This window comes from Perca flavescens, chromosome 3, assembly GCF_004354835.1.
Source record: "Perca flavescens isolate YP-PL-M2 chromosome 3, PFLA_1.0, whole genome shotgun sequence".
Classification (NCBI taxonomy): Eukaryota; Metazoa; Chordata; class Actinopteri; order Perciformes; family Percidae; genus Perca; species Perca flavescens.
Genome location: NC_041333.1, coordinates 31,125,779 through 31,143,414, shown reverse-complemented (window position 1 = coordinate 31,143,414; position 17,636 = coordinate 31,125,779). Strand labels below are relative to the sequence as shown.

The 17,636-nt window shown below is 38.8% G+C and overlaps 1 protein-coding gene across 2 annotated transcripts; it reads right to left on the bottom strand.

The window, feature by feature from the left end:
• Positions 1-928: 928 nt before the first annotated feature.
• Positions 929-17,502, bottom strand: pou2af1 (POU class 2 homeobox associating factor 1). Of its 2 annotated transcripts, XM_028573920.1 has the most exons (5): positions 14,562-14,624; positions 9,796-9,923; positions 3,698-3,737; positions 3,294-3,583; positions 929-2,570 (listed from the first exon to the last, which is right to left on the bottom strand). In XM_028573920.1, exons 1-5 carry the CDS (start codon positions 14,575-14,577, stop codon positions 2,139-2,141), a joined length of 906 nt encoding a protein of 301 aa, XP_028429721.1. In that variant the 5' UTR covers positions 14,578-14,624; the 3' UTR covers positions 929-2,138. The 2 variants fall into 2 exon arrangements, with proteins under 2 accessions (XP_028429721.1, XP_028429722.1); XM_028573921.1 differs by lacking the exons at positions 3,698-3,737; positions 14,562-14,624 and adding an exon at positions 17,426-17,502.
• Between the last annotated feature and the right edge of the window lie 134 nt (positions 17,503-17,636).

The window sequence follows — 17,636 nt, the reverse complement described above, 5'->3', positions numbered from 1 at the left end:
AAACCAGTGGTGGAATGTAACTAAGTGCATTTACTCAATTACTGTACTTAAGTACAAATTTGAGGTACTTGAGTCTTTTCTTTTCCTGCCACTTTCTACTTCTACTCCACTACATTTCAGAGGGAAATATTCTACTTTTTACTCCACTACATTAATCTGACAGCTTTAGTTGTTACTTTACAAATTAATATTTTTTGCAAACAAAACACATGTAGTCTATAAAATAAGTTTTATTATAAATTAAACTACCTAACAATATACAGGCCAACAGTTTGCTACAGCTGATTAAAGACTTGATTAAACAGTTGATTATCAGAACAGTTTTGATTGTTTCCAGTTTCTAAAATGAAAGATTTTTTTTGCATTGAGTACTTTTACTTTTAATACTTTAAGTACATTTCCCTGACGATACTTAGATACTTTTACTTGCGTAACGTTTTTTTAAATGCAGGACTTTCACTTGTAACAGAGTATTTTTAAAGTGTGGTATTAGAACTTTTAAGATTCTGTATACCTCTCCCACCACCGGCTGAAACACCCTAGGACTTGTGAACATGAGCCCTGTCAGCAAAGCAGCAGAGGACAAACTGCCCCTTCTTTGATCCACTTTAAAAACAACACATGCTGACTTCATGACTCTGTCAGTTGGAACGGATCGGGTACTGACAAGTGTCGTAAAATCATCGTACCACAGCGCATGCATCTTGCGCATGCGCAGAACGGATTGTGCAGTTGGAACGGATCGGGTACTGACAGACTCATCAGATAAATCATTTCCCAAGAATCAAAGGGATAAATGATAAAGGTTTGAAAAAGTGTACATGAGCAACAGTGAGGATTGATTTAAAGACACATACTGCCATTAAACTTGTCACATTCATACAAACATAAAGTGTTCAAAACAAACATGATCTTGTCAGCCAAAACCTCTGAAAGCCTTCATGTCTAGTTTATTTAGGATCTTGAGTTACAGTTATTCACGCTAAAAAAAATAATAATAATAATAATGAGAAACCTTAACTGTTGGAATTATACAACCCTCTTACACATGACAATGATATACTGTCATTTTGGTTCATTATTTCTTGGTGCCCATTTGGAGTGTCAACTACACTCTGAATTCTGCATAAAGAAAACAAAGCTAACTTCTCTTAATATGTTCCCAGCACGTTTAATCACCTGTGATACGATCTCTGGTGTTTTTTAGGAATAATATTCAACAAAAGAGTGGCAGCACCTTTCACTATGACAGTTTCCCCTCGGGAAAACCCCTGAGACTCAGAGGCCTTCCCTGCTAAGTCCAAGCACAAGTATTGGGACAAAATCTCCATCCTACAGTACAGTGTAAGATGGTACAATACACTCTAAATATATTTAAAATGTAAACATTTGAAACCATCTGGCATAATTCAGTTTCAACAACAATCTGAAAAAATGTTAATTTGGCCAGAAACAGTTCCTGAAGTTTAAAGTTGCATCAGGCAGGTTAGCGTATTGGCGATGTTAGCTTTGTTTTATCATTATTTATTTGTCTTAAGTAACTTTTCTTTCTTGTATCCGCAGTAGCATGAATCTAGAGTCTTATTTATCAGTTGATATAAAGATCTGGCCTGATGCAGTTTGAGTTTCAATGAAGTTAGTTTAAAGTGGCTCCAGACTCTTGTTAACTTGTTAACAGCATTAATTGCAGATTTTCTCACTTTGACAGACACCTCAAGAGATGGACAGCACTGAAGGCTTACTGTTTCTTAGAAGACTGTGACTGTCTCGGACATAATTTCTATTGACAGAGATAGCAGTGTCTTTTTTATCCAGTTTTTCCATGCCAGACTTTGCTGCAAAAAGGAAACAGCTGCATGAACAAAAGTCAATTAGAGCTCAAGAAAAGCATTACACAGAACATAGAAAATCTTGGTGCAAGTGGCTGGGATTTGGGGGGAGTAGCCCACTTTCCCATGGTTATTCATTCAGCGTCGAGCTCAGCAATTACTTTAGTGAATACAGCTATCATAATCAATACAGATTATAGCCACAGTAAAAAATGAAGTTGTAATTTGGCTAAATTATCCTTTAATGGTGCCCCTGAGAAACAAACAGAAGAAATGCTACTCTCTATGAACAGAAGAAAACTCATATTTTCAGACATTTGGAATGAAGAGCTGGCTGCTGTACGAGTCTTTGTCCTCGTCTTCGCTATCACCCTTTTGATCCTCCAGAAGTTTATCCAGGAGGTTCGGCGACTCTGCCTCTAGACTCGATCTTCGAGACTGGTCTTGTGGCTCAGGGTCCAGTTGATGTTCTGAATGCTGCGGGAGGTCCAGTATCTGCGGATGAGAATGACCTCCACCCTGAGCCTCCAGCTGAGGAATCATGGTGGTCAAAGACATGGACAAGGGCATGTGGACCACAGGTGACCCGGGCAGGGCTGCAGAGCCGGGTGCAAACTGGACTCCCGGGTTCGGCATGGTAGATATGGTGGTGATGGGCTGGGCCCAAGGGAGGTAGGTCAACCCTGAGTCTGGGAGCTCCATCTGAGGGAGGGAGCCCGGTGCTGGAGCCACAGGTATGTTCTGAAACAACAACACATGACTAAAATGTTAATGTTGATTCCAAAGGAACTTAAACTAGCAAAGACACAAACATTTGCTCAAAACTGTAATTGCCTGTCTTGTTTAGATTGACACTGTTTTAGAGACTGAGGTTTTTGAATTGAAATATGCTCTCAACAGGCTCTGCCAATCAGAACCTTTAGGTCAGTGACCCGGAACCAGTCCATGCAATGTTGATTACCGGGGCACAAGATGTGATCTGACAGGAACCGACTGATCATCCTGGTCTAAACCAACACCCATACTACTGGTCTGTGTGACCCCTGCAATAGTCAGTGGGTTTGGAGAAGTGAAACTCAAACAACACCCCATATGTATCTTGTTATATATTAAGAAGAAGAAGAAGAAGAAGAAGAAGAAGAAGAAGAAGAAGAAGAAGAAGAAGAAGAAGAAGAAGACATACTTTAATCCTGCAAGGGGAAGTTACATTTACCCACTTAGTGTAGGTTTGAAAGGTCAGTGTTTAAAGCTGAGGTCAGCACATGTTGTTTTCATGTCAGTATCCAATGCACTGCAATGACGACAATGACCGGTCAATATTTCATCACTTCCTGTGGATTAAGAAATGATGATGCTGGACCCCAGGATTCTTTCTTTCGATTTAGTCAGTGCGTTTTTACAAAGTCTCAACAGGTAAAACTTTAAGCAAACTTTTGTTCACATGCAGAGGTTGCTCCTACTCACCCCAAAGTTAGTGAGCAATGGTGTGTGTGTGTAGGTCAGCATGGTGTAGCTGGGACAAAGAGTCTGCATGAATACATCAGCAGTGAGGGTGGGGGTGGCTGGGTAAGCCAGAGTCTGAGCTGAAAGGTCCTGCTGGTAGTCAGATGAGGACCAGGTTGTTACAGCAGGCTGCTGTCCAGCGCTGGTGGCAGCTGGAACAGATCTCCATCCTGCACACTGCAGCCCTCCATCACTGACTTCAGTCAACGGCTCGGCTGGGGAGCCGCCGGCAACATCAGAGCCAAACATGCCTGATTTTGGACGAGAAGTTTGAGTGTGAGTCTTCAAAGACAGGCAGAGACACATGCTTTACTTACAGGAATCAATTTGAGTCAGGTAACTCTCAGATCAAGCTGAACGTGTACCTTGTGTGTATAATGACTGGTTGTTATGCGTGACCACATCCTAAAAACAAACAGATAAAAAAAAGGGAGTTGAGCATGTCATTAATTTGCAGTAGAACCATAACCATATGTTGCTGCTATAGAACTAGTCTACACTCTAATGTTGACATATAAATATACAGTATTTACACTTGTACCGATCAAGTCCAGGTGTGAGCAGCAGCTGAATTGAGATTATACTTGAAGTGTGTTTGTGTGTGTTAGAGAATTTGTTAGTGTATTCACATACAGGTAACATCTTGAAGGGTTTGTCTTGTGCAAAATCATATGTAACTGTCCAACCTATTTAGCACTACTGCATCAACATTCATTTTTCCCATTGAAAATTGATATTTTTGATTACATATCTGTGGTCCACAAGATTATACATATGGACTTTTACAGGCAGAAAACAATTGATAAATGTTGTCCACAAGCCATCATTTACTGGAAACCTCGAAACTGCAATTTAATAATTGATCCAGATTGCGTAAGTGGATATGAAATTCCCTGAAGGGACAATGGAAACCATTGTCTTATATTATAAGAGCTTGTCCAAAGAGAGAGGGTGGAGTCCGGCTGCACCCACAGGTGGAGGTAGATTAGGAAGGCTATTAACAATTCTCAGAACGTACAAAGATCTTACAAGTAGTTTTTATTTCTAAAAAATAAAACTGTCAAAACCTCTTGAAGAATAAGTTTACATTTGTTTTAAGTCTTAAAGGAGCAGTGTGTAGGATCTAGGGGGATGTATTGGCAAAAATGGAATTTAGTTTCCATCATTATGTTTTCATTAGTGTATAATCACCTGAAACTAAGAATCATGTTTTTGTTAGCTTAGAATGAGCCCTTGATATCTAAATAGGGAGCAGGTCCTTGTCCAAGGAGACTACCATGTTGCACCACCATGTTTCTACAGTAGCCCAGAACGGACAAACCACTGACTTTAGAGAGGGCTATTTTTTATGTTACCTGAAGGCACTGTAAACCCAGATTTTTTGTAATTAAACTTTTAAGTAGTCACTACTTATTCTTTCATGTTTTGTTAAAAGCCATATTGATTACTAAATCACATTAGCTGTTTGTAATAATCATCTTAAGTATGCAGTGCATAGATCATATTAAGCAGAGATAACTAAGGATGATAAGTTTCTGTATGGGAGGGGTGGGGTCATTTGAACTGTACTGCGCTGAAGCGATGCGAAGGCTCATGAAAAAAAAAAGTATATGTTCTGAACGGTTTCTGTCCTAGTTAAAGTGTGTTTTAATAATGTTCTGTTAATGTTTTGGGTGTGCATTTATGTTATCTGGGTTTTAGTTTTGTATGGTTGATTAAGTGTTCATGTTTATCTAAATTTATTGTTGCACCATGACCGAAACCATATAGATAGAGCCACATAGAGTTCACAGATTGGAAACCATTAACTTTGTTTGATGAGAGAAACTCTCCATGCAGCACAAAACATTGTACATTTACAATGTTTTGTGTCTGATGTCTTTGTTTTGGTATACGCTTTTAGTGAGTGTATTGAATGCATTGTTCTTAAAGTCATCCTATCATAAAGTAAATAAAATAATCTTAATATAACCGAAATAATTTTTGTTATTAGTGAGAAGAAGCCTAATGTTTCATATTTTTTATGTTTCGTTGCATGTTTGAAGCTATAGTGCGTAGTTTCTGTCTTCCACATGATACAAGCCTTCCGTGATTGTGCACCACCCCCATCCCTCCCCCAGGCAGTTGCTAGTAGCCAAGGAGGACAGGAGGATTAAAAAAAAATGATGGACTCTTCAGAAAAGGTCATTATCGTTACTCGATTTTCTGTGCGCGAAAGTCGCCGGATGACACCAGTTTCTGAACATAGCCATACTGAGAAATACAGAGAGCGTTGTGTGGAGCTAATAGTCTTAATTAGCTTTGCATCAACTCATTTGGCAATGCTTTGAATGTAACAGATGGATGTTCATTAATATAAATAAGTAATGCACTAAAGCTTTAACTTAACATGCTTATTTTAGACAACATGACTCATGACTAATTTATGCTATTACAACTTGACCTGTTAAGTTTTATCTTGTGTAAAAACAGTTTAAGGCAATGGGTTTCCACACAAATTTCTGGTAAAGTCAACTAGTTAGAGATAACAGTGTAAGTTCTCCTACAAGCTTGGAAAGAGATGGTTGAGCAGAGGGGTATTCAGTTGGTTGCAATCTGCAACCTCACTGCTAGATGCCACTAAATCCTACACACTGCTCCTTTAACACAATGCTGGCATGCCCTTATAAACATTGACAGTGTTATTGGTCGTTATTGGTTATGAGACCTCAGCAGTTCTTTAGTTCTATTCATCCTAGTATTTTTGTGGGCACTTCTCAAATGAGGACTCTGTACATTCAGTCCCCCCCCCATATAAATGCCTTAATAACTCTAGGTTAACCTTATATTTATACATTTTACAGAATTAATGTCCAGCTATAAGCAGAGGATTCTAATGAGCCAAGCAACTGCAAGATGTTTTATGGTTTTTCTGACATGACTGTCTGTCTTTACAGCCTGGTGCTGAAGAAGAACAAGAAAATCAACTGAAGGTTCAATGATTCTACCCAATCATCTCCTTTCTGCTTCCAATGCTACCTCTCTATGTGTTGAATGTGCACACCCAGTGTGTGCAGAACCATGTGTGTTTAATCTTGAAAGACGTGTATGCATTTATTTGCTCTGTATGGTCTCTATAAGGGTGAGTGGGTAATAAGCAGCGGTGCAGAACAGAATCTGTAGTGAGAAAACAGTAACAAGGAATGAGAGAGGCAGCAGCAGCAGCAGCAGTGACAGTCCTGACAGCTCGTGCTAATTTCCGGGTGCTGCTTGAGGCGAGCAACAGTGAAATAGTGCATCCGCCTGCAAGCAGCCAGCCGGCAGGGCATGCTCACAGGCAGCAGGGCATGTGCTGTCAGATGCCTGAAAGACTGCAGAGGTGCTGAGGTTAGTGTTACAGCTTTGACAGCAGGTGCAGAGTTACAACGTCATTACACCAAACTCCTCTAATGACACATTTTACTTTAGTGCTGAGGGTTTATAGGACTCAAGAAACATTAACAAGCAGAAAATAAACAACCTATTTGGTCCTTGAAAAAGGACTATGAGTTACTGAGGGTAGGATCAGTTTTGACATCAATAAATCTAATTCCATTTTTGGTAAGGTATTTGCTGACTGGGTGTGTTCGACTGTAAACTGAATGAGGCACAGTATGACAAATACAAGGATCTCATACCAAAGCACTGTCTCTAAACCAGAGATCTTCAACAGGGGGTCCAGGACCCCTAGGGGGTCTTCACAGTCAATGCAGGGGGGCCTCCAAATTATTGTTAATTTTTGAAATTTTTAAAATGAATCCAACGTATTATTAACAAATATAAATCCCCACTGCTTACTGGTCTATAGATAAGGTGGTCACTAAGGCAATCCACAGATGCATTAATCCTAAAGATTCACTGTGCCACATGTGTGTTTAACATTAAAACATGGTTTATGAAACGATGCCAACAATTATTAGGCCATCTCTCTTTCAGTTAAGGGGTCCTTTACTTAAAAAACGTTGAAGGACCTAATTAAAATTTGCCTGGTGTTTGTGATTACTGTTGGGAAATCTCTTCCAATAGAAAGTGACATAAACAAAATATAGACGTCAAAAAGATTTCTCTTTTGTTGGATTTGGCAACATCCAGTGGCCATTACGTTATTTAATACGTATCACAAGAGCTGGTTTTGACGCAAAGTGTGCATTGCTGAATGTTAGGGAGGGATGGCCAGGGTACAGTTAAGCCAGTGGTTAACCAGTACTGGTGTACAGTTAAGATGGTACTTGAAATGGTGTGTTCACACAGGCAATATGGTGGTTTTACGACTAGTTCAGCACTCCCAATTTTTAGTTGTGAGTTTTAATGTGTTGACTCACAGTGAATCAGCACAGTCAGTTTACTGTTACTGGCAAGAGCTTACTTAGCTGGGTTTGATTTGGTAACTGACAAGTAGAGCTACAGCCTCACTGCTTAAGAAAGCCCAAATTGAACATTCATTGCACAGTTGGCCGTTCTGCAATGTTTCTTTAAACCTCAACAAATTTGCGTAAAATGGTGCTTGACTGATAAGTTGAATTTACTACCCAACAGTTTCTGTTCAAAGCTCTCTAGACAAACAGAACGGACAGACAAGTCGCTAAGACCCCCCCCCCCCCTTAGTTACTGTTGCTGTGCCTGTAAAGCCTTCTCGTCTCGCACAGCACATATGCATTTTACAATAACGGTGGCAGATGTTTTTGCTCAAAATTATTTGCTTTCTTCCCGAGAGTTAGAAGAGAACAGTGACAGAGTGTCAGCTAAATATGAAGCTGCTAGTTAGCTTAGCATAGCATACAGACAAAAAACAGAGGGAAATAGGTTGGCTCTGTCCAAAGATAGAAAAAAATGTGCCTGGCAGCACTTTTAAGGATCACTAATTAACTAGTTACATGCCGTTTTTTATCTGTACAAAACTTGAAGTGATAAAACAACAAGCTGTGTTGTTATGTTTTTTTATTTACAGTGAGGTTGCAAGGCCACCAGCAGAAACTCCTGGGAGTAATTGTGCCCTGTCAAGAAATAGTTTCAGCACGTAAAACCCTGTAAGACCACCACGTTTTTTACATGTTTGTTTTTTAAGGTACACATCATCTAGTTCTTGACAAGAAAGTGGACAGACGTAGCTCCAAAATGTACTTTATGTAACTATTCCTTTACAGTAACATGGCAGGATGAATGTGAAACACAGTATTACAGTGGTTGGCAACATCGGATTGATTGATTTAAAATTTGAGTAAACTGAGGTTAAAGCACCATGAATGATATACAATGTGAGTTTGAAAAGCAATGTTCACATTACCGTGAAAGATAAGATAAGATTACACTTTGTGTGTGTGTATGTGTGTGTGTGGGGTGGGGGTGCCTTTTCCCTCTCTGGTAGGTGTAATAAATAACAAGTGGGAGGGCTTTTGGCAAGGCTGCAAGTAATTTTGCATAGGGCTGTGTGCCCAGCCCTGTAGCCATGCAGGCAATGGCTGTAACTGTCATGGAAAAACACTTTCCAGTTGGAAAAATTACCCCACACAGAACAAACTAGATCTGTTGTGTGGCAGCTTCTTTCTCCAGAATCTCCCATTATTACAACCAGCATTATGCATCTGGATGTTCAGCCCATTCTTTTGATCTCTGCAGCAGCCTCCCTGCTGCAGATACGTAAAGATCCTTAACTCCATTCATCAACATGACAGTTTTGCTGAGTGAAGAATGTCAGCCTGGAGACTAATGGTGACAGATCATCACAATGCAATAAAGCAAGCGTTATTAGAAATGCAACATGGTATTTAGACATGATTCAGTACATCAAAAAGTAGCATAAATGCTCATGTGTTTGTCATGGAACCTATTCTAAGAAGAGTTCACAAACTTGAGTTCAGTTAAAAACCTAGGTGTCACTGTCAGAGCTGACAATAAATGTTTGTGTTGTTTTTTTAAGACATCTATCTAAAAGTAATTCCTCTTTTTTTTGATTTCATAGACTGTAAATTTGTCTATTTTCAGTATTTGAAAATCTCACAAAGCACATTTGAAACGTTTGATTAGTCATAATCCTAATCCTGAGCAATCATTGCTCCATATTGTAACTGCTGCCACAGCAAATCCTGTTCTTATTTGTTTAATGACTAATGGTGCTGTGATAAAGGTACAGTAAAGGGAGGATGTGGTTTCAATAGGCTATTTGCAAAGGATTTTTGGGAAATATTTTTCCCTGGAAAGGTTGGAGGGCTCATCATATGTTCCCAAAACCTTCAAAATGTATCAGTATGTAAAAGTATTCTGAAGAATTCAGAATATTGATAATTTCTTACCTTAATTTACATCTCATTTTAAATGTAACAAAACTGAGTAAAATAAATTTAAAATGTACAACTGATCACAAAATGTGTTGCTCATCCAAACTGCATGATAAAATGCATCATGTACAGTAATTGCATGTTATTGTCATGTGTCATGGTGTCCTCACCGCAGAAGGGGGCGCTGTCTTGATGCTGTGTGGCTCCAGACTTCTCTTCCTCCTCAGCAGCTCCTTGACCGGGTCTCTGACTCGAACCCCTTGGTACGGTCTGGACCTGGCTAGTGCTGATGGTGACGCTAGAGACATTAAAGAGACATTTACTGCTAATTATCTGCTCTATACTGGCCTGCATATTAAAACAGACACTGACAACATGTGAAATAACACGGGCCTCTCATTTTAAGTTAGGTCATTTACTGATTAACGTATACAGTTGCTAGATCTATATGAGCTGCTATCATTTTTAAGATCTGTCATTACAATAAGAAGAAAAACTATGGAAACACCCTATCATCTGTTGTTTATCATCAGACTGTGAGAAATGATATTCTGATGATACTTTTGTGTTATATTGTGCTGTCATGATGTAATTTATAATGTTTCAAATGCATCACGAAAGTCTAAGTGCAGTAAATTACAAATGCATTGCATGCATAAATTAAGAAAGTCACACTGCATCCAAAAAGATATTGATCATCTTGCATAATGATCATGATGCAACAGCCACCCATAATAGTTATTGAAAGCATGGGTAAAATGATTAGGGGCAATTGTGATACTTCTAAATGATGTTTTTGCAAAGTCTCATAATATATTATGAGAGCTTATGGCAATTGTAGCGTGTAATGCGCTATCTTTAGTAATGGAGAATCTTTGCTTATACACTTGAATTCATTTGAATATTCATATAATATATAAACATCCGATTTCAGCTGCCAGTAGGTACAAATGTTTACACCATTGATTCCCTGCAAGCATGAGAAGAAATGTGTACTGACAGAGAGAGCCTCTTTAAAATTTATTTAAAAGCAAAAGTACTGAGAAACGTCAGACAATGCCATCAGTAAATACGGCTTGAGGTTACAAAGTCACTGAGAGTAATGTCATTTTTGTGCCGCTGCGCTGCAGCAGTGTGAGCTCTCCTGCAATGGAGGCTGATCTTTGTACATGCACCACAACATGTCTCTTGAATTCCGAACAGACAAAAAGGCTACAGGTCCCTATTTGAGTGGGGACGGGAAGTATTTGTGGTACAGTTTCTTACTTTAGTCACCATGCTTTATATTTGAATATGGACTGTACCATATATCTTCAAATTGGTTCAAAATCCCATCAATTCTATTCACCTGACACCAGAATGCAGTGGTCTGGACAGAATTTGACCTAAGCATCCATCTGCCCAGGCTGCCTGTCCCTGCCTCAGCTACTCAGTCATAAATAAAACCATGCAGTCATCTGAGAAAGGCTGAAAGGTATTTGAAATTACGCCCTGTGATCTGCACCATGGTTCTCCATCACTCTGACTGTCACCCTTGCCCTTCCATCTTCCTCCACTCTCACTTTTGATAGGTAAACAGAGAGACATGTAGCCCAACAAATTATGTTCAGTAGACTTATCTTGTCAGTCGTACATACATCATGTTTGTTTACAGCAGTGTTCCCAGATCTACGACACACTGAATTTGTGCTATAGTTTAGCCCATGGTACGCTGTATTGAACTAGAAAGGTTAAGTCCTAACAACACCTTAACACCCGTGCTTATGTGGCATTAAAAATGAATTACATGTACTATTATGTCCTCAGACCTACCAAGTCCCATGTCATGGTATGCCACTAAAAAACAAAAATGTCAACCTGCTGGTGGTGCTAGAGGAAAAGTCGCTGGACATTTTTATTTATAGAGCCAGGCCGCTAGAATGGATTAAAATGCATAGTGTAATAGGATGCATAATGTATGTGTTAATGTATTATGAACTGTGATACAGTTCTTTGGCACATATTAGTATAAATTGCAAACTCTTTTTTGTACATTATTTGGTACCTGCTAATACTAATTCACAATTTTGTACAAATTTTAGGCCTTTGGTATTGTTAAAGGTATCTTGGTTTCAACATGAACATCTTATTTGAGTTAATTAAAGGAAGGATAAACAGTCTGTGCATGTGTTGCCAAAGGACTATTACTGTATATGCGTACTGTTTTGGGCTCTGAGTATAATTGCAGAGACACAAAGCAGCTCCTCCAATGTTGAAATGAAAATGACACACATCACTTGAAAGTGATGGATTAAAAAAGGGTCAAAAAGTCAGTAGTTTGACAGTTCGCTGTTAACAAGCCATCTGCAGGCCCTCTGGCACTTTAGTTTTTGAAAAATGAACTCTTGTCATGTTAGGTCAAATTCCTAAGTCTGACTGCCATGGAGAGGAGTATCACATATGGCCTAATTTAAATGTGCCTGGTGTTTGTGATTACTGGTGGGAAATCTCTGCCAATAGAAAGTGACATAAACAAAATATAGACGTCAAAAAGATTTCTCTTTTGTTGGATTTGGCAACATCCAGTGGCCATCACGTTATTTAATACTTAATCACAAGAGCTGGTTTTGAAGCAAAGTGTGCATTGCTGAATGTTAGGGAGGGATGGCCAGGGTACAGTTAAGCCAGTGGTTAACCAGTACTGGTGTACAGTTAAGATGGTACTTGAAATGGTGTGTTCACACAGGCAATATGGTGTCAGCACCCCCAATTTTTAGTTGTGAGTTTTAATGTGTTGACTGCCCTCACAGTGAATCAGCACAGTCAGTTTACTGCTACTGGCAAGAGCTTACTTAGCTGGGCTTGATTTGGTAACTGACAAATAGAGCTACAGCTTCACTGCTTAAGAAAGCCCAAATTGAGTGTTTAATTTGGGCTTTCGTCTTTCTCGTCTCGCACCGCACATATGCATTTTACAACAACGGTGGCAGATTTTTTTCAGAAAATTTTCAGCAGTTTATAGAACAATGGCTTCTTGATTTTAGACTGAGGTTGACATAAGCAGTTTCTCGCCAGCTGAAAATGACAGCTGTGGCTAGCAGATTTAATCACATCTTTATGGCAACATACATGATATTGTGCTAAAAGACTAAATTAAAGCTAATAAAGAAACATAGCTTAGCTTAATTTGCTAAAGTGTAAACTTCCCAAATTCAATTAAGGGCTGAGAGGGCCACAAACTTTCGTAAAGTTACAGTTGCTAAGCCATGATTGCACATCGCTGTTTGGGGAAGAGGTCATGTTTAAAGTCAACCCTGTCTGTTTAATAACTGTAAGTCTACAATATATTCCTTCTTGTCAGTTTACTTGGAATTGGAAAGTGTGCAACAAGGTTTTTACATCATGGTTCAAATAAAATACTGACTAATTGCATAGCAGCTGTACAAAAGGGCTAGTGTGCCATCTTGGACATGGTCATTGTTGAAATTGAAGACCAGCCTTAGTGATGCTGGTGAGGTCAGGAAGTAAGGTTGTCACACGCCAACAGTAACAAAAGATTTGTAAAGATTACTGTCAAGGGACGAGTGTGGAGCTTATAACAATACGTGGCTTGGTTCAGTTACATACGTTATAAATCATCATTTAAACTGAAGAGCTCAGTGGAAATGTTACCAAGCAACTCTATATTTTGTTCATCCTGGTTATCCATTTGGATAAAGCCTGGGGTTGAGAAAGATAACTTTTCTGTAAGTGTAGGATAGCTCTAGAATTTCTTTCCCTTCCCCACTCAGAAGGTGTTTTAAAAAGATTGATTGCTACTACTGGAGATATTTGGATAAAAAAAATATCATAATCTAGCACATTCTATTTGTCTATATCTATTTTTAAAGAACTTTTATTCTGAAAAAGGTGTTTCCGTTATACAGGAAGCTCTATTTCAAAAAGCACAAGGAAATGGATGATACAGTATAAATCTTGAACTGAAACTTAAATGAACAGAGGATGTTGTTGTCTTTCATCTCTTTCTGTTTTTAACAATTACACATGAACACACACAGACAGATAAACAATCACCATGGCACATACTGTACATGGGGACTCAACCAACAAAAAAGAGGAAGCTCCGCAGCTGCGTGTGGAAGCCTGCTGCCATTTTGCATTTTATCATGATTACAGCCCAATAGCGACACACAGCCAACATCCAAATGACCACCTTCCTCTTTCCAAAAGAGTCTGACACAACAGCTTCAATATTGATCCTGACACAGTTTACGACAGGAAAAGTTGGCATATAGCTACTGTTCTTTCCACACAAAAACAAACTTCCAGACTTGAACTTCTAAGTCAATGTTCTAAATAAGGAGTGTGGGGGGGGGGGGGGGGGGGGCAACTGAGCACTGGGCACATCCATCTGTAACTTTACGTTTTACATTTCTAATCAGCGGTCAACAGTCAAATTAATTATTTCAATTGGCCCAAAATACAACAGCGGAAAAGTTGACCTTAATCAAATTTTATCTCCTAACAACAACCTCAGATCTTTAATATTCAACCACATTATTATTCTTAATGGACATGGATGAAAAGAAAGAACAATTGCGCTAGACAAAGGTTGCATGCATCGCAAGGCTATCGTACGGACTTGCACATTATTATACATAATATAATGTTTATAGTATTGTGTTTACCTCATCTAAGTGACAAGAAATGTAATGTACACACAGGTGAAACCTCTATTTGAACAATTCAGTATTTGTTTTAAATTTTAGAAAATGTTCTGATGTTCTGTTCTTTTACCATCTTCAATGAAATCGAAGCAGATTTAAAATAATTGTTCAAATCAATAGATTAGTTTTATATAAGATCATGGCAATCTGCATCAAGGAGCAAGTATTCGCAATATTTTACATTTACTGTGTATCATATAGAGAAAACAGCAATGATGTGTTGTACTTACATTTCTCCCAGTGCATACTGCTTATCTGGATTATGTCATATAGTTAAACTGAAGAAAATCAAAGAGGCGGGTGACTGACGTGTTTTATAGCAGCCTGAAGCTGGCTAACTATCCCCCTGGGATGTCAGCTCTCACCACAAATCTCCCTCATGCATATAGTTTCAGTGTTGATGCTATTTAAGTTGAATCATAACTACAAGAGATAAAACATTTTAAAAAGAGAAACAAAAAGGCCACAGTATGCCAAGATGAAACAGAAGAAGGAGGATAGCATTTTAATGCATCACAGACAAATAAAGAGCAATCCATTTAAAAAATCGCTGATGCAAATAATGTTTTTGTATGTCTATGACTGACTTCCTTTCCAGCCTTCCTTATCAACTAAGTTACACATAATTGTAGTTTGACATTTGGCATTAGAAAAAGCTTTTGATTTCATTCATAAACAACAGAGTGAGAGTTGATACATATAGATGTACTTTAATCAAATGATTTGTTATGTTGTGTTATGATCTTGCCATGTGCACTTTATGTGCAACTTCCCCAAGTCTTGTTGTTGCAGTGAGGCTGCCAGATTCAGGATCATTGTGCTAACCTAAACCAATCCCTGTGCACACTAACTGGCAACCTGTTCTTCAAAGTCGGACATGCTGCACCGAACTGCTGTGTGGATGGATAAACTGTTGTTACTCAAGAAATAGCTCTCCCTCAAAACATTTCCTTTTGAGTGCAGGTTAAAAAGTTGGGCTAACTACAGTATGTCCTGGATCTACCTCTGCCATTAATACTGACATGAGAACCATATGAAATAGTTCAATGCCGTTGCTAATGTGTTGTAACACGAAGATGACTTGATACTGCTACTGGATATGAGAAGAAGTGATTGGGGAGTGATATGAGCCCTACAGCCGGATCTTACTGGCTGCCATATCTGGCTGTGGTATTTTGAACACGAGAGTTTTGCAGATGCTGGCCTGTTTAGGCATGTAAGTAGAGAATTAGTCTAGCTTGCAGTGTATGTACTGCATCATCAGAAGATAATAAGGTTTGGTTTCAGTCAAATGTCCCTGGCTGAAAAAAATAAGGTGAGTCAACATCTTGTTCACGTTAATGTGCTGGTCAATCACACCAAAGTGTCTACAGCATTATCCAACATGTCAAAACATAGGCTATTCTTTCCACAGTCCTGTGATTGGCTGATCAAAGACAAGTGTTTTCTGGCTGGCTGGGGTTAGGGATCAGGTTCATGTTCAGGTTAAGGCAAGGGGGAAGGTGTAACAAAAATGACAGACTGACACAACACCTGCTCCCGCTTCGTTGGTTCTTAAACCGGGGAATCGACTGGAGTTCTAGTGCACTTGCCCTAGTACAGTACTACAAGCTTCCAACAACTGCAAAGCTAATAGCAGGGAGACCCTGCTGTGGTTGATGGTAATTTGACCATGGTTTGAACACAAACACAGCATTGTAGCCTGTCCTGAAATCATATGTAATGCAGTATTTAGCCAGCTTGCATTTAACCACAGCTGGTTTCGCGCTCAGCCATGGCTAAAATACACTGTAAAACAAGATGCATGCAAGTTATATAAGTTGGGGTAAGATTTTACAGTACCATGTGTTGTAAAAACTCCTATTCTCATGTATATCTCTGATGACTGTAAAGAGATATCTCGCATTTAATTAAAACATTAAATTCAATTCAATTCAATTTTATTTATAGTATCAAATCATAACAAGAGTTATCTCAAGACACTTTACAGATGGTCTAGACCACACTCTATAATTTACAAAGACCCAACAATTCCAGTAATTCCCATTCCCACATATGTAGTCAGTTGTTCACTTCAAGTTCATTGTTTAAGACAGGTGCAAACTAAATGTAAAAAAAGTGTGCTTAGATGGAGTATGGTTCTGATACAGCAGGCAGCTGGGCTGTTTCCAGTCATTTCATTGTCATTTCATTGTGCTTCCTCTTTTCGAGACTCGAAAGAGGTTTGCAAGACAGTTAGCCAAGCTAAGATGAAAGGTTTTACTAAAACATAAATACATAGAATTTTACTTCAAAGACTTAGTTAAGATTGATATCACATACTAAAATGATATTGGGGGTTAACAAGAACGAGATATGGAAGATTAACAGCTGACATTATTTGTTAATACAAGGGATCTCTAAATTTGAGAGAATTGTCAAATCTCTTTTTCAAACAAAACAGAAACAACAGTTTGATGTTCCGCTCGGCTGCATTTTCCTTCTTTCTGAGGATGTTTACTCCTCATTTAAAGATTGCAAATTAGTTGATTTTAACATTATTAGCAATGCATCTTTCTACATCATTACTAAAGAGAAAAGAAAAATGCAAGTCAATCTTGGGCTAACGCTGAGCCTGAAACTGGACTGGGTTGTCTATCGAGCAGGCATGAGGGAAACACCTGCATGTACTTCAAGGTTCACTGACCAGCAACGCATAAAAAAAACCACAAGCAGAAACTCAGACACGGCTGCATGTTTCAGTGCGTAAATAAACAATGACTTGTTTTTTTATATATATATTTAAATGTCTTTTATTTTGTAGGAATTAAAAACATAATAAATGACACCTACTTTGTCAGTGAGAAACTGTTGACATTAGTTGCCTGTGTGTTGTAAATTGCCATCCACAGTCAATGATGATAAGAAAGCAAACAACTGCCATTACAGGAAAAAAATAAAAGTTTGTGTGACCCTTAAATACATTTTAACCTTTTAACTGCAAATGAATGGTGGGTTAACTACATTCCTAACACTGCCCCTCATGCTGTCCTGAGCATCATGCTAAGAGGCTAAGCAATGTAAGACACAGAGCAGAGAAAAAGCCCAGACTTACGTCTTCACACCAGGTGTCATGACAGTTCCAACACGTCCATTACTTCACTATGTGACTTGACTTTTGTGTGCTGCTGGATTTTGAATGTGTGCAGTGAGTGATGCAAAGTGTGGTGTAATGTAGATACCTGATGCAAAGAGGGGAGAGCTCGGGCTTGTGTTCGTTCATAATGAGATATTTACTCAGACACAATGGTGTTCAAATAAGTGTA

What these genes read in the sequence shown, in the direction of transcription:
- pou2af1 (XM_028573920.1), bottom strand. An exon ending in AGACAGCGCCCCCTTCTGCG is followed by an intron (nt 3,738 to 9,795) that starts GTGAGGACACCA and finishes GTTTGTTTTTAG; the next exon opens with GATGTGGTCACGCATAACAA. An exon ending in CCAGTCATTATACACACAAG is followed by an intron (nt 3,584 to 3,697) that starts GTACACGTTCAG and finishes GTCCAAAATCAG; the next exon opens with GCATGTTTGGCTCTGATGTT.